General features: G+C 35.2%; 1 protein-coding gene and 1 long non-coding RNA gene across 9 annotated transcripts in view; one reads left to right on the top strand and one right to left on the bottom strand.

The window, feature by feature from the left end:
* Window positions 1–19,527, bottom strand: part of Shn (zinc finger protein schnurri) — a 36,496-nt gene extending 16,969 nt beyond the window's left edge. The window contains exon 1 of the mRNA XM_083083837.1: window positions 17,529–19,527. Within this exon, the coding sequence (XP_082939963.1) occupies window positions 17,529–17,538 (10 nt within the window). The 5' untranslated portion in view covers window positions 17,539–19,527. The remainder of the gene's footprint in view (window positions 1–17,528) is intronic.
* The window catches only part of LOC145962640 (uncharacterized), a 127,304-nt gene continuing 122,245 nt past the window's right edge, over window positions 17,662–22,720 (top strand). For 7 of the 8 annotated variants that reach the window (XR_014435904.1, XR_014435906.1, XR_014435909.1 and 4 more), the window contains exon 1: window positions 17,662–18,297. This is a non-coding gene — a long non-coding RNA (uncharacterized LOC145962640). The remainder of the gene's footprint in view (window positions 18,298–22,720) is intronic. The other variant, XR_014435903.1, reaches the window with a different exon arrangement.

Below are 22,720 nucleotides of genomic sequence, written 5' to 3'. Positions count from 1 at the left end.
GCCGAAAGAGGTATTCCTCCTCGCGCAGAGTCACCGTCTGAACGACGAGACCTACGTCGACGGTCCATTTGGCAAGAGTTTCCTTCGTCGCAGGAGAAACTATCATAAAAGTTTCAAGTCTTGTAAATATGTCTAATGTACCGCGCGATGCATTATAATTTATGCGACGTTGCAAACCACATATTGCATATACAGGGTGTTTTTTAATAAGTGCGAAAAATTTTAAGAGATGATTCTTTGTCGAAAATTAAGGGGATTTTTCATGTAAACATATACTCCTACATCCCTTCCTGTGGAGTTACACTCCTCCAAAAATGGGGGTAAAAATTAGGTTTTTATTTTTTAGGGTTTTAGGTTTTTATTATAATTTTGTTTTTGTTCCAATTTTTCCAACATTTACTCTAATTTTATTTTTATTTTAAAATTTAACTTCTCGTAATTCGAAACCTGTGCTATTTAGCATCGTGCACGATAACGTATTTTATTTTTTTTCTTGAGAACTACTGATTTTATGAAAAAAATAAAAGATATAAAAAAGTTTCTAAATAAATCAAACTTTTTAATGCATATTTTTAGATGATCATATTCCGGCCCATTAAAAAGTTCTAATAAAAAATTGAATAGGGGTTGCTAGTTTCATCTCCTTATAACAATACAGGAGGTTGAAAAAAATATTAATAAATAACTTTTTTACTAGTAGAAAATATCCACCTAATTTCATTTCTTTAACTTGTTCCAAATTTGAGAAAAAAATAAAAACCTAATTTTCATCCCCATTTTTAAAGGAGTGTAACTCCACAGGGGGGGCTGTAGGAGTATATGTTTATACGAAAAACCCTCCTTAATTTTCGACAAAGAATCATCTCTTAAAATTTTTCGCACTTATTAAGAAACACCCGATATAATAAAGAATTTTATTTCTCTCTCTTTCTCTCTTCGAATATATTACGCTCTTTTAAAAAATGAAAATATTATTAAAATTTATCAATTACTGTTAATTGCAATTAGAAATATCATCGAAATATAATTTGTTATTTATACATTAAAATTTCGTATTTTTAATAATATCAATGATTCCAAGTGAAAATTATTAATGATTTATTAGTATCGTGTGCATTTTTATATTATTGATCGGAAGGTCACTTACATTATCCAGTCTAAATCGCACTTCCGATTATATCGCGAGCAGTCAAGCTGAATTGTTAATTCGCCGTAAAGTTTACGCGAGCACAACGTCGATTCGCGAATCATTTATTTTTAAGCGGACACGTTATTGGAAGGATATACATGACGTGGTCGACACATATGAGAGATACGTAAACTTCATCAGGCTCTCTCTCCTCGGTCGGCGGTGAATCCAGCAGAGATGAATGAAACGACAATGGCGTGCTATTCGCGTCGTGTCCATTCTTATACTCGGTCCTATGCGTTCTACGAACGCACTATCGCAGCCCGGTATCTACGCGGGTCTACTATCGCAGGATGTTTTATGCGTTACAGACCGACCTAAAAGTTCATACGCAAGGAAACTGAATCATCGACAATCAACCGTGACTCTTTCGCGTAATCATAAATTTACATAAAGTGCCTGTGTGTTTTCAAGCACACACGCGCGCTATTATTTGGACTATGAACGAGTAGGTACGATGGGAGTTTCCATACATATATGTATACACTGAGGAAAAAAGTTGTTAACTTGACTAAACCGTCCAACTAAATTATTATCCTTTTAATTAAAATATTTAAATAATAAATTAAATAATGCATATTAAATCTAACATGACATTTATCTAATTTAAATATTTATTCAATTAAAAAAATAATAATTTAATTCACCACGACGATATGCATATACATATATATTAATATTTAAGTACATGAGATTTTTTATCTATATTTTGTAAATAATTGTATTATTAATTTGCAGTTATGAGAGATTGAAGAATTTTTTTTCAGATTAAGCACACATAATAATACAATCTTGCTTTGTAGTTTTTAATTTTTTTAATTTCGAGCAGATATTATATTTTATTAAAATATTAAAACTTGACGATTAATCAAATCTTTACAATTAATGTTAATTTATAAATCTCGGAATATTTCATTTTGATCAGTGTGTATTATATAATATTTCTGCCATACCTACATACTAAGTATTTATAATTTATAAATATTTATTAACAAATGTCAAAGAGTTAGTATATATTTATTTTGTATTTTAATTACATCATTTCATGTTTTATTTATTAAGACTAATAATACCAATGGATTAAAAATGGATAAACAGCGGAGGGATTATCGTCGGTAGCATAACGTTCGAGTTGTGGATTATTCAATTAACAACCTCTCAAATATTTGTCTGAAATTATAGCTTGTTATCAAAGTTATTCGTGCATTATGAGCGCATATTCGCGAGAGCTGCTCTCTGCAGTGAAATATACTTCATAAACTTCGTATAACCGCGCAATAAATATATATAATAAACCCGTATAGACTAGTAAAGTCCGCAAAGTGACGAAAATGGGTCATGATAGGTTTTGTTTGCGCTTTAAGCAAATAAATGTAGATTTCGATGGGCAGCATAAAATACGCTGAAGCTATTTCTCTATGAATAAAGCACTCTAATAACCATTGTATGCATTGAATTTAATTTTATGAAGAATTAAAAAGTGACATTTGATAAGCGTTAAAATTTGACAGTGAATTTTATGCGGATATAAAAAGAGAAATATTGATAAGGTTCCTGATTAAAAAAAAAATGTGAGGAAAATATATATTAAAAATAAAACTCTATGTCCCACACAATAATTACGTAAAAATATTCATGTTTAATTATAAAAAAATATTTATATATCATAATTTTAAAGTAAAAACTAGTCGATTTGAATTTACGTCGATATAAAATCACATGACCTTTTATTCTTGTACATCGATATTTGATATTTTTTATTCAAAAATGTTCCATTTACAGCTATTCGCGACAAATTGCAACGTGGTTTTACACGAGAATCGCTTTTGTCTCGTGCACTATATTGTTCACCAACAAATCATCCGTACTTTAATCTTGTTACATGTTACACATGTCGTGAGAAATTGTCGATAAAATTCTGAAAATAAAATCCTTCGAAATATAAGACGCAACCTAAAATAAAGTCGTCTTTGTCATTTTAGATTGATGGTCGCGTAAAATAAAAATGAGAGAGAGGAGCGCGCGCGCAAAACGTGAGATTTCGATAGATTATTGGGCACGTAAAGTTAGTTGTGGACTTTTGGCATAAGGTTTTATTTTCGGTCTCTCTCTTTCTTTCTCTCTCTCTCTCTCTCTCTCTCTCTCTTGGTCGCCGAGTTTAGCGATCTCGACCACGTCGTTTCCGAATAAAACCCCGATGAGGAGAGCCAGTCCGGTCGAGCTGATCGAGCCCCTGGGGTATTTTATTGATGTATTGGTGTTACTATTGTTTGCTCTCTATCTCGATGGAGCTCGCTCCCTGACCTCGATCCCCTCCCTTGTCGATGCATCACCACGCGTGAAGATAATTTATACTGTATGTACTCATCACACACATGTTTCGCCAAAAGAGAGATGCACGTATAAAACGAATTTATATGACTCACGATGGACTCGTTCATTCATTATTTTGTAAAAAGATAAGAATATCATGTCTCTTTGTGTGACGTCTTTTCATCGAAAAGTCATAGTTTAAGGCATGATATAAACTACAAGTGCTATTGATGTCGATATTATTGGACTAAATTCTTATAAGCATTTTTTCAATCAAATAATAAAAATCTCGATAAATAAATATCTCTAAAATTATACGTTCGATAAGAGAAAAATACACAGTATATAAAATTATTTCCATTTTCTGGATTTAAAGAATTGAAGAAAATACGTGAATTATTAAACATATTTGTGTATTATTAAACAAGGGGATGTAGTAAGTTACAGATATCTCGTATGATTTGGGCTTAAGAGGGAGGAGAGTCCAAAGAGAGACGAAGAGTAAACTCGTACAAACGACCAATTGCAACCTATGAATAGTTCGTTCAGAGTCTGCCATCGTACAACGCACATCATGCCACTACACGTTATATAGACCTGACAATTCGTTAATCGTTTTATGCCGGACGCGTCAGACGCGTTAAACGCTCGTTCAACTGACCGCGGCTTAATCCCATCATGCATCAATTTTCACACTTATTTACGTCTGAGTCCCGATCAGTTTTACTGTTTAAGATCTTCAAGATTTTAGCTTAGTTTCATCTTTCAATACCTCGCAATAATTTTGATAAATTATGCGTGGTTAGCGAATTACGAGACATTTTTAATTACAATGCTTAAGAATCTCAATTTCTTTATTAAATTTGGAAATTTTCACAATTTTTATTTCAATAAAAATATCAAGTTGATTTTTTAGAGTAAATTATATACAAATTTAATAGTTTTCTAATAATGAATGCATTTTTCATATTTTACTAGAATTTTATTATCCGAGTTTCCGATATGAAATTCAAAAGTCATACTAGACATTACTTCTAAAATATAAATATTCTGTTTTTTTCAGCGAAATTTTCACCCAATTTTTATTTCAATAAAGATATCAAGTTGATCTTTTAGAGTAAATTATATACAAAGTTTTCTAATAATGAATGCATTTTTATATTTTACTAGAATTTTATTATCCGAGTTTCCGATACGAAATTCAAGTCATACTAGACATTACTTCTAAAATATAAATATTCTGTTTTTTCCAGCGAAATTTTCACCCAATTTTTATTTCAATAAAGATATCAAGTTGATCTTTTAGAGTAAATTATATACAAATTTAATAGTTTTCTAATAATGAATGCATTTTTCATATTTTACTAGAATTTTATTATCCGAGTTTCCGATATGAAATTCAAAAGTCATACTAGACATTACTTCTAAAATATAAATATTCTGTTTTTTTCAGCGAAATTTTCACCCAATTTTTATTTCAATAAAGATATCAAGTTGATCTTTTAGAGTAAATTATATACAAATTTAATAGTTTTCTAATAATGAATGCATTTTTAATATTTTATTAGAATTTTATTATCCGAGTTTCCGATACGAAATTCAAAAGTCATATTAGACATTACTTCTAAAATATAAATATTCTGTTTTTTCCAGCGAAATTTTCATACAATTTTTATTTCAATAAAGATATCAAGTTGATCTTTTAGAGTAAATTATATACAAATTTAATAGTTTTCTAATAATGAATGCATTTTTTATATTTTACTAGAATTTTATTATCCGAGTTTCCGATACGAAATTTAAAAATCACACTAGACATTATTTCTAAAACATAAATATTCTGTTTTTTCCAGCGAAATTTTCATACAATTTTTATTTCAATAAAGATATCAAATTGATTTTTTAGAGTAAATTATATACAAATTTAATAGTTTTCTAATAATGAATGCATTTTTTATATTTTACTAGAATTTTATTATCCGAGTTTCCGATACGAAATTCAAAAGTCATACTAGACATTACTTCTAAAATATAAATATTCTGTTTTTTCCAGCGAAATTTTCACACAATTTTTATTTCAATAAAGATATCAAAAGTTGATCTTTTAGAGTAAATTACATACAAATTTAATAGTTTTCTAATAATGAATGCATTTTTTATATTTTATTAGAATTTTATTATCCAAGTTTCCGATACGAAATTCAAAAATCATCTAGACTTCACTTCTAAAATATAAATATTCTGTTTTTTCCAGCGAAATTTTCACACAATTTTTATTTCAATAAAGATATCAAGTTGATCTTTTAGAGTAAATTATATACAAATTTAATAGTTTTCTAATAATGAATGCATTTTTAATATTTTATTAGAATTTCATTATCCGAATTTTCAACACAAAATTCAAAAATCGTACTAGACATCACTTCTAAAACATAAATATTCTGTTTTTTCCAGCGAATCAGTGAATTGAAATTCCATTCGCGTTTATTATAGGCATGTTCCAAATTTTAATAGCAAAAAATCAGAAAATTCTTTTCATTCACTTTCACTCAGCTTTTAAAAAGTCCACGCGGTTCGTTCATATTTGACTCGATTTAAGCGGGAAATCAGACTTGAATGACCACTTTGGATCGCGTGTTATTGTTATACAACGTCGCGGATATCTGTACATAAAGTCGACGAATGTTCCGTCGTACGTAAATTAGCGACATCGAGCACTAACGAACGTAATTATACGGGAACCGGCTTGGCAGTTTTGCGACTTTCGCCGACAGGATCACCGATCTTTCGAATATTTCCCTCGCGTCGAAGAAGCGAAGATAATTTTAGCGATGCCGCGAACTTTTGAATATTTAACGATAGACACGAATCATTCACGATACCGAAGGAAAGCACGCCGAAACCATGTGGTATCTTGTTGATTCTGAGTCAGAGGCGGGTCAATTCCCCGTTCGTTCTTCAATTCCATTTAAACGTTACAATCCTCTTTTGCTGATGCTACGAGAATTTTAATTTAATTATTGCAGAGAAATTGATAATGGGAAAAAATCGATAAATCATTAAAATAGTCATAAAATTATTTAATTATTGCAGAAAAATTTATAATGGGAAAAATAGATTATTATCTATTCTAAATCATATAAATGATTCTAATTCATTAAATGTTGTATTACATTTGAATCATTCGATGCAAATTTCTGCATCGGAATAATAATTTTAATTGTTTATTAATAATTTTAACGTTTAATGTTTATTTTAATAGCATATATTCATTGTCATTTATTGTTGATACACCATCAGATTGCCCGTGCCAGATACTCGAATGCATTGTCCAATTAGCCAGTTAATAATCAGTTCAGCGCGATATTTTGCAATGAATCAAATCAATGTAGCTCTCATAAAGTATCTAAATTTGTCCTCTTGTTGAGATATTTTATATAAAGAATCTCACGATATAATTTATTAAATATTTATCGGATGACGTAATGAAATATTTATCTGCAATACGACGATTCAAATATGTTTTCGATAATTTATGAAAATTCGCACTGCTATATTTCATAATCTTATGTATTGTTGTTGAAAAATTATATTAGTATGTAATAATTAAAAAATTTAATTTAATTAGAATTAAAATCAAAATGTAGAGTAGTTAAGGATTCAAATGAGTTACAATCAATTATATAATTGGAAGGAAAAATTTAATATTTTATACGAAATTGGATTTAAAAGTAAATTTATAAAAATTTATTTAAATTGAATGAATAATTTAAATATGTGCAAATTGCCCGTCATTTTTATATATGAGGAAAGTCGTAACAAGGTAAATGGCCTGGAAAGTGTATTCAGAATAAAATAAAACTTGTTTAAAAAAAAAATAATAATTCATTTACATAGAATAGATTAATAATTTATATTAAAATGTTAATTATTGAGAAATTAATTATTTATTATATAATTAAGAAATTATAAAAATAATTAAAATTATTTAAATCAATATTAATTAGAGTAGATTAGTTGAAATAATTATTAGTATTATTATTAGTATTATTGGAGAGAAGAATAATAAAGTAATTAATATTCTCTCCTCGATAATTAAACGTTTCTCTCCAAAGTATTTCGAGAACGCTCGTCAAATTAACGATTATTCCTATTATACGTCCGTTATGGATATTGGAGAGATTGCCTCGTCGCGGAAGCGAGGTTGGGAAGCACTGGTGTATCGCGTAGCGGGTCTACGTCGGCCGAGAGCGCGTCGCTTGCACCGGATGAACTCTCCGACCGCGCGCGCGTGCATTGGCTGCTGCCCCCCTCCCCTCCTCCGCCCTCCTCGTCTCCCTGTCGCTTCCCTTCCTCCCAGCCCTCCCCCCCCCCCGAGTCCGAGCTGTACACAACAGAGACCGTACCCTCTTGCGTGTGCCGTTCTCTACGCGCGCGGATCGTACGGTGCTGCCACCGGCGAGGAAGCGGGAGATTCCCGCGACGCGCAAGTGAGTCACGCGCGGCGTTGCTGCCGCGCAACGTCTGACGAAGAAGCGCGGCATTCCCTTCCTCGTCCCTCCCGCGCGCCGCCCGCGTCTGACGGAGCGCCTTCCCCTCCCCGCTCCTCCCTCCTTCCCCCTCCCCCTCCGCCGTCACCTCTTCCCTTCGGACGGCCTTCGCGCGGCCACTACAGACGCACACGATCTCTCGGGTGCGTTCGCGGGCGCGCGCGCGCGCGGTCGGGGATTCCGTTCGACGCGGTCCGTCCCCCCCTCCCCCCTGCCTCCCTCCTTCCCTCCCTCGCCCCACCGCGCGCATCGAAAGAGACTCCGACTACGACTCGACACGAATCCACGCCGCTCCCGGTGAACGGGTGATTGGGTCACGCACCCCGTCTACGTGTCCTAGGACGTTCACGGCCGCGTATCCCCGGGATCCCCCTCTCCCCCCTCCCTTCTTTCCCTACTTTTCGAGGAAGGGAGACTTTCTCTCTGAAATTGAACCGAATGTTTTTTTTGTTTTTTTTTTGTTTTCTTTTTTCCCCCTATAGATGTACCTCTCTTCAGTCGTTTCTCATTTCCACATTCTCCGTTTCTAATTTCATTTGAAATTTACCTCTCTTACGCCGAAGCGTTGAAAGTCTCGCGTAACATGTAAATATCGTGAAACTTGGTTTAAACTTTCATTCGCGCACTGTGCATTTCTCGAATGAAAGTGAATTAGCGAGATTTTTAGTACCCCGCTTCAGACTCCGTCATTACGTCATTTACGCGCGCTCTATCCTTGTGAAAAAGAAAAAAAAATAATTGTCGAATCGAAACTTATATACTTAAACTAACGCGTTCATTGTTTCGTATATACGCAACAATTTATAATCTTCTTAGAAGAATTTAATAATTTTAAATTTCAACAATATTATAGTTAATTATTTATTTTAATATTGTAATTGTCATCTCAAGAATATATAATTATTTAATTCTACTTTAAGGAAATTGTAATCTTTGATTTAAAAATGTTATTTTCTATCTAACATTGTTTCTTTTCCATTCAAGAAAATTAAATCTTAAATCATATGAATATATTTTTCTTGATTCAACTATATAAAATGGTTTCATTCAAGTAAGCAATTATTCAAGCAATTATATTTTTCTTTAATTAACGCAATATAATCTCATTTCAAGATTTCCATGTTAAATATATTTTCAAAACAAGAATGTCCTTATTTTCTGTGTGTTTATAATTTTATAGATGTGACGAAGGTCTGATAATTCGATATTACACAGAAAAAAAAGAAGTGTCAAATCAAAACTTATATACTTAAACTAACCCGTTCATTGTTTCGTATACACTCAACAATTTATAATCTTCTTAGAAGAATTTAATAATTTTAAATTTCAACAATATTATAGTTAATTATTTATTTTAATATTGTAATTGTCATCTCAAGAATATATAATTATTTAATTCTACTTTAAGAAAATTGTAATCTTTGATTTAAAAATGTTATTTTCTATCTAACATTGTTTCTTTTCCATTCAAGAAAATTAAATCTTAAATCATATGAATATATTTTTCTTGATTCAACTATATAAAATGGTTTCATTCAAGAGTAAGCAATTATTCAAGCAATTATATTTTTCTTTAATTAACGCAATATAATCTCATTTCAAGATTTCCATGTTAAATATATTTTCAAAACAAGAATGTCCTTATTTTCTGTGTGTTTATAATTTTATAGATGTGACGAAGGTCTGATAATTCGATATTACACAGAAAAAAAAGAAGTGTCAAATCAAAACTTATATACTTAAACTAACCCGTTCATTGTTTCGTATATACGCAACAATTTATAATCTTCTTAGAAGAATTTAATAATTTTAAATTTCAACAATATTATAGTCTTATTTCAATATTGTAATTGTCATCTCAAGAATATATAATTATTTAATTCTACTTTAAGAAAATTATAATCTTTGATTTAAAAATGTTATTTTCTATCTAACATTGTTTCTTTTCCATTCAAGAAAATTAAATCTTAAATCATATGAATATATTTTTCTTGATTCAACTATATAAAATGGTTTCATTCAAGAGTAAGCAATTATTCAAGCAATTATATTTTTCTTTAATTAACGCAATATAATCTCAATTCAAGATTTCCATGTTAAAACTAAATATATTTTCAAAACAAGAATCTTTTTTTTCTGTGTGGTCTTGATAATTTCATAGATGTGACGAAAGTCTGATAATTCGATATTAAAGAATGGAGCAAAGTGAATACGTATTCCCTAGATTAGTCAATCGGGTTGATAATTGAGTCATTCAAGTATTGCTGTGTCAGGCATGTAAACAATATGTGATTCCGTGTTTACTCTCCGATTTGTTTAATAAGATTCTACTGTTAACGAACGTGCTGCTTATCGCCAAAGCTGTTTTCATATCTATGACGCACTAATCTAATAGCGAATTCTTCATATTTATTCATCTCATTACAAATATTACGACACATCTCTATGAATTTGCAAATTTGCCAGATGTTGTCGATCAAGAATACCAACACACACATGTGTCACACAAATTGAAACAAGTGTTTATCGAATAAATAACGCAATTCTTTTCTGGTTTTGAATAGCAGTACTTGGTCTGTATCTTTTTCCCGCGAAAACGAAACGTAAGAAACAGACACGAGGACGTTTGTTGAAGTTTAAAAGGAATGCCAATCTTCGCTACAATTAATCATAGTTGCTTCAATCGCGCCATGTTCGACGTAAAAAAGGCACACAATGCGTTATACATATTATAACAGGATCCCCGACTTCAATTCTGTCATCGATTTAGCGCACGTCAAAATACTTGGTATTCAAATGCAATCACATCCGCAAATACCGTTTATTAATTAATACCAATACATATGTATAATCGAAGAGGAAAATATATAAAAATCAAAAAAGAAAATAATGAAATATTTAATAATTTTTATAATTTATATATAAATTTATACATATATAATTTAATAAATAATAATTTAATAAATTTGTATAATTTATATGTAATAAAAAAAAATATTTTTTGTTAGATATTTAATCACTCGTATTTTATTGTTGACACACTATTATGCCATCGGATTAAGTCCATGATAAATATTTGACAGTTTGTATTAAATCCAACTTTGTGCACGCTTTCGATAGCTATATTTTGAATCGTACGCGATAGCATATCTATGTATACAGAAAAAAAGGACATTCTTGTTTTGAAAATATATTTACAGTTTAACATGGAAATCTTGAAACGAGATTATATTGCGTTAATTAAAGAAAAATATAATTGCTTGAATAATTATTTGCTTGAATGAAGCCATTTTATATAGTTGAATCAAGAAAAATATATTTTTATGATTTAAGATTTAATTTTCTTGAATGGAAAAGAAACAATGTTAGATAGAAAATAACATATTTAAATCAAAGATTATAATTTTCTTAAAATGGAATTAAATAATTATATATTCTTGAGACGACAATTACAATATTGGAATAAGACTATAATATTGTTGAAATTTAAAATTATTAAATTCTTCTAAGAAGATTATAAATTGTTGCGTATATACGAAACAATGAACGCGTTAGTTTAAATATATAAGTTTTGATTCGACACTTATTTTTTTCTATGTAGATAAGAAAATTATCATATACTATTTGTGTGGCTCGATAAAAGAATTCGAGAAATCACATTGTGATTAAGAATCCGAAGATGCGTCTGGCAAGAACGGCGAATGTCCTACAATCCTCTTAAGCTTATTACAAGACCGTAACAGGTTTTTATAGTCATCGGCCTGCATTGTCGAGCGAACGTAATGAAGTTCGGTGGATTTACGATGGGGGTGCACGGGCAGTTAAAGTAAATTTAGATAGCGAATAAAGTAAATTCCATTGTATCTCGCGCGACCCGTTGCCTTTGGCAAGATATTTCAATCCGCAAATGTTTGCGCCGCGAAATCCGAATTTTTCATGTGATCTCGTAATTTTATTTCTGGAGTAAAAAGATCGATATCACTTTGACAGCAAATTCGATTATGTATTCACAAAAATCAAACGGCTTGATTTACAATAGCAAGTAATTTACTACATATATATTTTTTCATTTAAATAATTCGTATATAATATGTCAGAAATAAAGAGTAAAATAGTACAAAGCATAAAGTTATTTTTAAAAGATGATCTATGAATAAATTTTTTTTATTTGAAAACAACATTTATCGCGAGTAACAGATTAAACATTATGGATGTCACTTTATGTAACATCTTTTTATTTTACGCGGAGAGCAGATTAATCGTATTGCAATTTTTTGCAATTCGCATAATTTATATTGCAAAAAAACCGGGCAAACAGATCAAATCGATTGCGAAGAAATGATTTCATAAAAAGATACTAATCGTTCTATTTGTGATGCACATTAAATGTCCTGATAGAAATTTCTTTGACAGATCGTAGCGAGAAAAAAATTCTATGAAAGTAATCAATGTGTGAAGAGAGAGATTCCCATCGATTAATTCTCTCTCCAATCTCCATATTTTTATACGAGCGTTTCTTGTACAAAATGTTTATAAAGAGAATGTTAATATCATGTTTGTATTATCTGTACTGACGTAGGACCGATATTCTTATAACGATAAATATTTACGCGCGAGATTTATTATCGTAGATTTTTTTTTAATAAGAGTTATTAACTTAGAAGTTATATAATTATTACATTAGAGTTATATAATATTATTTTCCATGTGTAAAAAATTTGAAGAAGAGAATTTCAAATTTCTTGACGCGCACGATTGCAAATTTCATTGCACTTTTATTTTTATTTTTTATTATAATATAATATTAAAGAGTCATATTCTTGAATAATTGAACGTTTCTCAATCAATATATTTTTCCAAGAATACGTAATAACGCCGCTTTAGAAAATAACATAGGTTTTCATTCGTGGTCGAACGTTTGAAAGCGTAACAGAGATGTTTACGGAATATGAATCCTCTTCATTCGTCTCGTTTCTTTAACTTGTTCCGCGGACTTCTCTCATCTTCGCGTGCTATTGTTTACACACAAAACAACTGCCAAGTTCATCGCGTGTTTATACTTGGTTCAAAGAAATATTAAGCATTACGGCGGCCACTTATTCTCAAATCACATCTCATCATTTTCCGTTTTCTCGAGAAATTTACAGATACAAATGTCGAGTTATCGTTTTTCTCCCTGTTTATCATTCTGATATAAAAAAAGAAATAATTCTTCTCTCTACTTAAATCTATATTTCCAAGATCTGCGATATTTATCGTCCAACGTAAATATTTGTTCGAAAAGCTAGATTGAAAAAAAAAAATTTACGCATTTTTACCGCTTCTTGTATGGGAATATATTCGCGCTAGTTCGAATCGAACTTGTATACAATTCCGGTCGGGAGTCCCCGCCACGAATAGACGACAAATCGAGAGAAATTCCGACGATCCCACTCGCAGCCTGGTCGATTCCGGCTTTATACGGCTCGGCCGCCGCTTCTCTCGTCGTCGTGTCACCATCGCTATAGACGTTATACTCTCCCGCTCGCTCTCCGTGTCTTCTTAACTCGGCGTAGCATGAAAATAGCCCAGCGTACTTGGAATATCGCGTGGCCTACGCGCTAAGCATGCTAAAACGACGTCGTAGTTGGAGCAACAGACGCGTGTATGCGAGCGATTACACAAACGAATGCGGCTAACGATGCCTCGCTACCAGGGGATATTATGTGTATACAGGGCGTTTCTTAATAAGCGCGAAAAATTTTAAGAGATGATTCTTTGTCGAAAATTAAGGGGGTTTTTTTATATAAACATATACTCCTACATCTCTCCCTGCACAGAAAAAAAATAAGTGTCGAATCGAAACTTGTATACTTAAACTAAAGCGTTCATTGTTTCGTATATACGCAACAATTTATAATCTTTTTAGAAGAATTTAATAATTTTAAATTTCAATAATATATTATAGTCTTATTTCAATATTGTAATTGTCGTCTCAAGAATATATAATTATTTAATTCTACTTTAAGAAAATTGTAATCTTTGATTTAAAAATGTTATTTTCTATCTAACATTGTTTCTTTTCCATTCAAGAAAATTAAATCTTAAACCATAAGAATATATTTTTCCTGATTCAACTATATAAAATGGCTTCATTCAAGCAAATAATTATTCAAGCAATTATATTTTTCTTTAATTAACGCAATATAATCTCATTTCAAGATTTCCATGTTAAATATATTTTCAAAACAAGAATGTCCTTTTCTTCTGTGTCTTTATAATTTCATAGATGTGACGAAGGTCTGATAATTTGATATTACACAGAAAAAAAATAAGTGTCAAATCAAAACTTATATACTTAAACTAACGCGTTCATTGTTTCGTACGCAACAATTTATAATCTTTTTAGAAGAATTTAATAATTTTAAATTTCAATAATATATTATAGTCTTATTTCAATATTGTAATTGTCGTCTCAAGAATATATAATTATTTAATTCTACTTTAAGAAAATTGTAATCTTTGATTTAAAAATGTTATTTTCTATCTAACATTGTTTCTTTTCCATTCAAGAAAATTAAATCTTAAACCATAAGAATATATTTTTCCTGATTCAACTGTATAAAATGGCTTCATTCAAGCAAATAATTATTCAAGCAATTATATTTTTCTTTAATTAACGCAATATAATCTCATTTCAAGATTTCCATGTTAAAACTAAATATATTTTCAAAACAAGAATGTCCTTTCTGTGTGTGGAGTTACACTCCTCCAAAAAAGGGGGTAAAAATTTTTATTTTTTCGGTTTTTAGGTTTTTATTATAATTTTGTTTTTGTTCCAATTTTCCCAACATTTACTCTAATTTTATTTTTATTTTAAAATTTAACTTCTCGTAATTCGAAACCTATGCCACTTAGCATCGTGCTGTGCACGATAACGTATTTTATTTTTTTTCTTGAAAACTACTGATTTTATAAAAAAAATAAAAGATATAAGAAAGTTTCATAAAAATCCCTTTTTAATGCATATTTTTAGATGATCATATTCCGGCCCATTAAAAAGTTGTAATAAAAAATTGAATAGAGGTTGCTAGTTTCATCTCCTTATAACAATACGGGAGGCTGAAAAAAATATTAATAAATAACTCTTTTGCTGGTAGAAAATATCCACTTAATTTCATGTCTTTAACTTGTTCCAAATTTGAGAAAAAAATAAAAATCTAATTTTTACCCCTATTTTTGGAGGAGTGTAACACAGACAAGGATGTAAGAATACATATTTATATGAAAACCCCCCCTTAATTTTCAACAAAAAATCATCTAAAATTTTTCGTATTTATTAAGAAACACCCTGTATATATTCGCCTATTTAAATACGATATTGATATTTTTTACGTCGAGTTTGGATAAAAAAAAGTTTCCCATTCTAATAAATAAAATTGCAAGATATAAATAAATAAATTCTATAGAGTTACGTATCTCTTTAAAAATAAATTGTTTAATGACCTGGATATTTTTCTCTTTATATCAAACATTTATTTTATATTTGTATTTGAGCAACTGTTTATTAACTCTTTGATTTTTATTTTTAATTTATATCTAGAGTTGTATTTGTAAGTACAAATGTTTTATTTATATTATATTTGTATAAATAAAAAAAGTAGTCAATATCAGTGATGAAAAATAATAAAGTATTAGGAGGGAATCTCCACAAGAATTATTAAGAATAGAGAGATGAAAAGAATATTTCATCTGTCATTGCATCTTAGAAATTACATTTCCGCCGTCAAAAATCTTTTCTCTTTACATCGATCTCGGTTTTGTTTTCCAACGACTTGGACATGCAATCTCTACTCGTTCTGCAACTTTGTGGTATCTACCTTTCGAAGTTCACATGTACTTGTTTGAGAGATAATCCGCCAACGATATTGCGAGAATCTGCGATTAATTATATATATCTTGCGAATTATTTACGGCCTTAACGTATTCGTTCTCGCGTTAATTTTTCGCGATGAAATCAACGTTTCGGAATTGCTCTTTTTCAATTAAACTTTCATTCATCGAGTGAAACTTTACCAACATCAGACAGAAAATATATGGTTGCAAGAATGCAACAAATGTAAAACTGTATAATGATTTCCGCTGCCTCTCCTAATTCATTTGTATTGATTTATTCCGCGCTTCGGAATTTCACTCCTTAAACGAGCAATTACATATATCCCATGCAACACGGAACATTGTTGTAACATTGCAGCAATATTACAGCAATGTTTTGTGCTGTATAGATAAATGTGCGGAGTTAATTATAAAATATAATATCAATTATGAATAACATATTACTTTGTAGATAATAATAATAATAATAATGACTATATAAAAAGAAGGAGATGAAAAAGAGAAACGACAAGAGCTTTAAAACATTTAAAGTTCATCCTGCTAAGCTATTATTAGATTTTTTTTTTTTTAAAGCAAAACTCGTTTTTATAGATTGGGCGAAAATACATCTCGTACGTTCATTTTGGCGAGTTAAAAATAAAGCACGGCCGCAGGCTTATAAATAAGATCGTATTAGACATTCAAGGATGGAAACCCGTTAGTCAGCGACGATAATGTCAAACGATTGCACTGTCATTCTATTCTTCGTCTCCTTTTCTCCTTTTATTGGAAAGTAAGCTCGGCGCGATAAAAAAAAAAAAAACCTTTTTCAAGCAAAATCATCGTTTTATACATTTACAACGTGCACGTCACACGCGACATTTACAACCGAAGGCCGAAATTACTACCGCGTACGCGACGCTCGCACGCGGTCCGGTTTGTAAAAAGGAGGAAGACGGTCGGGGGGAGGGCGGGGAGGAGGGGGGGCGGGCGGGCGAAGGGGGACGAACAGGGGCGCCAGCGATGCTGACACGAAGGCATCGACATAACGACCGCAGCATCCCTCGTAAATTTTTACAACGCCGTTCACAATGTACAAAACTGGTCAGAGAAGAATCCAATCTTTCTCTCTCTCCCCTCCCCTTCCTTTTCTCCGTCTCTCTCTGTCCTTCTCATTCTCGCTCAGCTTTCCGAGTATCGTGAAAATACGTCGGTGTCGAGGCGATGAGATCGCAGGGAGAGAAGGGGGCGACCGAAAAAGGAGAACGAAGTGGCGAGCGCCGAGAGAGAGAGAGAGAGAAAGAAAGTGAGAAAGAGAGAGAGAGAAAGAGAGAGGAACGAAGTGGCGAACTTGAAGCCGAGAGACGAGATCGGAGAGCGCGGTTTCAATGCGAGAGAGAGAGAGAGAGAGAGAGAGATATGCGAAAAAAAAGAGAAGGAGAGACAGAAGCACTGTTGTCGCATCATATCTCGCGAGTATACGGGGTCACAGAGGGAAAGAGGGACAAACATACCGCGAGCGGGGAGTGGGGAGGCGGGGAGGGGAGGGGAAGAGCGGAGGACTGGTAGCGGAGGCTGCGGAAAAGGCGAGGGGGAGGGGGGGAGGGAGACTCATGGTTCACCTGTCGTCATGGCAACGCCGCTTCGCCGCTCACTTGTTACTCCATCGGCATAGCTCGGCCCTCGGCGGCGGTCCTCTCGCAGCCTCCGCAGGAATACGAACGCGAGTCACGATCCATCGCGTGGGACAGAGAGAAAGAGCGGGACGACGCCTCCTCTCGCTCGAGGATCTCGCGGCGAATTCTCTCCTTTTCTGACGACGCGCGGCGGATAAAAAAATCAAGTTGCGCGATACCGCCTCGCTCGCGTTTCACCACCACACGTGCACCATAGAGAGATTATCACACACACACATAGACACACACCACCGCGAGATGTATATATATATATATATATGTATACTCTCGTCCTCTCTTTCACCCGCGAAGAAGCGTAGAATTTAAACGTATCACAGAAACAACGCGGAGACGGGGAAGAAGCGAGCGACGCATCCACCCTCCCCCTTCCTCGATCCGTCCTCCCGCCACGCACTTAAGCCCAAGTCACTCTTCTATTTTAAGACTCCACACTTGCCTCGTCCGCGGCGTCGTATCCTCTGCCTCTCCCTCCTTTCTGGCGGCGCGAACCAGTCGCGCGTACCGAGCGACGTTCGCACAATCACACGCACGAGGAGAGAGAAAGAGAGAGGGAGAGCACCCGCGACTTCTCTCCTCTCCTCGTTATCCACTTACTGGGATCCTTACGGCGATCCGTTTGCTATGCAAATCGCGTCCGACCGGTGCTGACGATGACAGCGACGGCCAGGGCGAGTGACAGCTCCGAGTCGGCCCGGTGAGTATCCCTCGCTAACGCACTCGACCGCGCGCGGTTAGTCATTGCCCGTCGACGAGCGACATACGTACGAGAGCGTAATCGGCCAGCGCGCAGCGCGATTCCACGGGATCTCCTTCGCCCCCACCGCGAGCGGAGCGCGCACCGTCGAGCTACACCGCGACTACCGCGTGGTCTCCACCACTACTACCATCATCGCGCACCACTATCATCGTCGGCGATCGCGTCGCGTCGCGTCGGTGAGACGCGTAAACGCACCGCGGCGAGAAACTCCGACCGCGAATTCCCCCGCCGCCGGCCTCACTCGGCCGGTGACGTCATTGGCGCCTAAACGCCAAGTCGTCGCCAGCGAGGTACCCGTCTCTCCTCTCGTGAGCGATCGCTAGCGGCTCGATCTATCCCGACGACGCGGCGACGACCTCGTTCCTGCCGATCGGGTCTTCGAAGAAGAGACGGTTCACGTCTTGATAGCTTCCCTCAATCGCACCTCGTGATTTCCACGAGAGAACGTCGTCCTCCGGTCGCTCCTGTCCTCGTGGCCACTCGCTTCATTCATCGAGGCTGCGACACTTCCGATTCGGCTTCCGATATTCCTTTCGTCGATCTTTCGCTGATTGACACTTCCAGCAGAGCGTCCAGCAGTTGCGATTGACCGCAGCCAATTAAATCGACCTGTGCCTAGGGTAACCAGCAACGATTAACCAATCGGAGAGTCCTATTTCGAGTCGAATTCTCCGATTTCCTCGATTTCTTCGTCGCGAGGCCGATCGCGACCACGAGTCTCCCCCGGCGAAACAGCTTTCCCGCGTCGATCGCGATCGATCGAGATTCCTCTCTCGGTGTCTCTTCGCGCCGCTACTTTTCCCTCGTTCCTCCGGATCGCGCTCGATAACTCGCCAGGCCTCCTCGACCTCGGCTCACTCCCGGCGACGAGTCGGGGAATCCGCGATTTCTTTTTTTTTTCCACGATTTACCGCGACGATCCTTCCCTCCCGACGGTTTTTCCCTCCACGCGCGGATCACTTTTCCCTCCGCGCTTCGTTATCAACAAGTGATTTTCCCCGCGAACGCCAACGCTCGACGCACCATACGATCCACGGTGTCGCGTTGCGGTGTCGCACGCCGCACGACGCTACACAACCTCCTCACGGCGTTGTTATTGTTGCGTAACTGGCGGGTCCCGTGTAGCTGGCTGGCTCTCCGGCCGCGCCACGAGACAGAGCGTATGGAGTAGTGGCGCGGATAAGGGAGGGGAGAGGAGTAGGGGGGGGGGGGCGAAGGAGCGAGAGGAAAGGTAGCCCCGTGGGTGAGCCAGTGGGCGAATACGAGAGAGAGAGAGAGAGGGAGATCGGGTGCGAGCGGTGCGCCGTCTGGCGTAGCTGGCGACAGTCTGCTGCCTTCCGAGAACCACGAGGCGATTCCGTGTATCGAACGCGCACCGAGGGACGTCGACGAATGGTGATGAGAGGGTGGGGAGGGGGGGAGGGGGAGATCGGCGCGCGATCCTGGAGGGAGAGCGCGAGGGGGAGACGGGGCGAGCGACATGAGAAAGCCCGAGCGACCCCGAAAGAGAGGGAGAGAGAGAGAGAGAGAGAAGGAGGGGGGGATCCCTCGGGTGGAGCGAGAGAGACGGGGCGATCAGACACGAGGCTCTCCTCAGGGACGCGGATACGCTCTCTTACGTTTGCGTGCGTCGTGGAAAGAGGGGGGGAGGCTTGGAGAATCGGCTCGCTACCACGTCATATTGAGAGACGATAATGAGGGTTTTAACCGTGGCCTTGCTATCGCCGACTGCAACGTCGCGAAATGGAAAATCTGCCGCGAAATTATGCGAGACCCGCGAGACCCTGGCTTACGTCAGGTTTACGTGGTGTTTCTTTCTTCCTTCCCCTGGTCGCTTATCGAGTCCGAGCGAGCAATAACAGCCTGTGTAACGCGAGTCGCTAATCGAAATGGATTGCTTCTTGGATAGCAACGATCAACATACTCGATGGATTAGAAAGAGAGAGGAAAGGGAGAGCTTTTTAGAGAGACGTTTTCAACCGTTTGACGATGGCACCCAAACAAAACGCTATAAATAAAACTGTAAATACAAGAGGCTTCCTTTCACATTCTAAGAAAAATAAAACGAAAATATCGGGGATATATATCTTGGGTGATTATCTATCTTATCTATTCCGTATCGCCAGAAGCAGGCAAGAACAGACGGGGTATCTTTTCCGCTCATCTCTTTTGCCATCATCTCAGTCATGTTTCATTATCCCCGAAACTCGTCTACCGAGAAGGGATCCCACTGTTATCTGCCAGATACTTGCGATCTTCTCACACGTCTGCCAGTTCCGGAAGGACGGCTGGCCTTCAGGGAATTGACCTCGGGTATCTTTCGAAAATCTTTGTTCGAGGAAAAATATACTGAAAAAAAAATTAGCGTAATTTTTGAAAATGACTTCCTTCTAAGAATTCTCTGTATCTTGGAAATTTCTATTTTTACAATAATCCACAGAGAATATTCTAACAATAACCCTTTGGACAATAAACTTTTAACGATTTTACCGGTTTTAGAAATATAAAAGATCCTTCAAAGTTGCTTGTTTTGAAGGGAAACCTTTACTTATTCACAAATCTGTATCTTTTAATAACATCTAATCTTGTAAAAAAAAAAACAAAAACTTAAATTTAAAATTAAATTAATTAAAATACATTACGCGATTATCTTGGTTCTACTTCGTCAGCATCTAACGGTATTCGTGTCGTAAAATTATTCGGCAACGTATATTATCTGTGAAATTTTCACTCGATCCTTGTTGCAATTAACGGTTAATATGGTAGGCAATTTATCATTCGAGGACAATCGGGCGGATAATTAACGATTTCATTGCACGGAGCACGAAAGAGCCTCCGTCACACATCGCGAACGTTGGCCGATTGTATCTGAAACGCAACACGCACAATTGCGATCGTGGGCGATCAACTACGTAATCTCGCAGTATGCAACAAGTTACTTTCATTAATTGGACGTGGCAAGAAAACAGCGAGTATCGATGTAAAGTAAACCCACCTGCTTTCACGCTCTCAGATATTCACGTAACGCGATATGCCCCCCTAATAATCAATTAATGACGGACAAATTGTCACGTGAAAAAAACACGTGCGTGAGAAAAGTCCCATACAGCACAGAATATTGCAGCAATATTATTAATATTGTAATATTGCAGTAATATTACTGCAATATTACTGTTATATTACTGCAATATTACTGTTATACAGGGTGATTCATTTTAATCTTAACAGGCAAATATTTTGAAAAATATGCGAGATACGAAAAAATGTTTCAGACAAAAGTTATATGGTTTTAAAGGAGACATAAGATGGTGTCATTAATTTGACCTTAAATAGTTACTTGAAGGTCACCCTTAATTTTTTAAATGGAACCGCCTATTTTTTACTACATATTCTTATAGCTTATCTCGAGAGCTTTCCAAAACACTATAATTAAATTAGTTTTCATTAAATACTTTCCGAGTTATGAGGCTTGAAATCGTTTCTTAATTTTACATAAACCGTAAAATATCTTGTAAAATATTCATTTTTCGATTATCTTACCTTAATACTTTTATGTACAAAATAATGAGAGGAATTAATTGGTGTAAAGAAAACACATAGTTGTTTCGAAAAAAAAATATGTAATTTGCAATTAACAATTACATATTTTTTCTTAAAATAACTATGTGTTTTCTTTACACCAATTGATTCCTCTCATTATTTTGTACATAAAAGTATTAAGGTGAGGTAATTGAAAAATGAATATTTTACAAGATATTTTACGGTTTATGTAAAATTAAGAAACGATTTCAAGCCTCATAACTCGGAAAGTACTTAATGAAAACTAACTTAATTATAGTGTTTTGGAAAGCTCTCGAGATAAGCTACAAGAATATGTAATAAAAAATAGGCGGTTCCATTTAAAAAATTGAGGGTGACCTTCACGTGACCTTCAAATAACTATTTAAGGTCAAATTAATGACACCATCTTATGTCTCCTTTTAAACCATATAACTTTTGTCTGAAACATTTTTTCGTATCTCGCATATTTTTCAAAATATTTGCCTGTTAAGATTAAAATGAATCACCCTGTATTACTGTTATATTACTATTATATTACTGCAATGTCTGTGCTGTATGGGGTATAATTTAACTTTTTTTTTAATTAATATCATGCACACATAGAAAGTACAAGGGATGAACGAGATTTTGGGAATATCGAGGCAGGGTGAAAAGCGGATCGAATGAAATTTCGTCGAAAGTGGGCTTGACCCGATTGCATTTTCCAAAGCTCGTCCCGATCGATCTCTCGCGAGATGGGTGTGACGGAATAAAATGCGAAATGCCGGATACGCGATACAAATGCAATCTGTATGAATTT

Source organism: Camponotus vicinus, unplaced genomic scaffold (assembly GCF_025532165.1).
Source record: "Camponotus vicinus isolate PSW18456_S1 unplaced genomic scaffold, iyCamVici1.0 SCAF_12, whole genome shotgun sequence".
Lineage (NCBI taxonomy): Eukaryota > Metazoa > Arthropoda > Insecta > Hymenoptera > Formicidae > Camponotus > Camponotus vicinus.
This window is presented reverse-complemented; position numbering and strand designations above follow the sequence as displayed.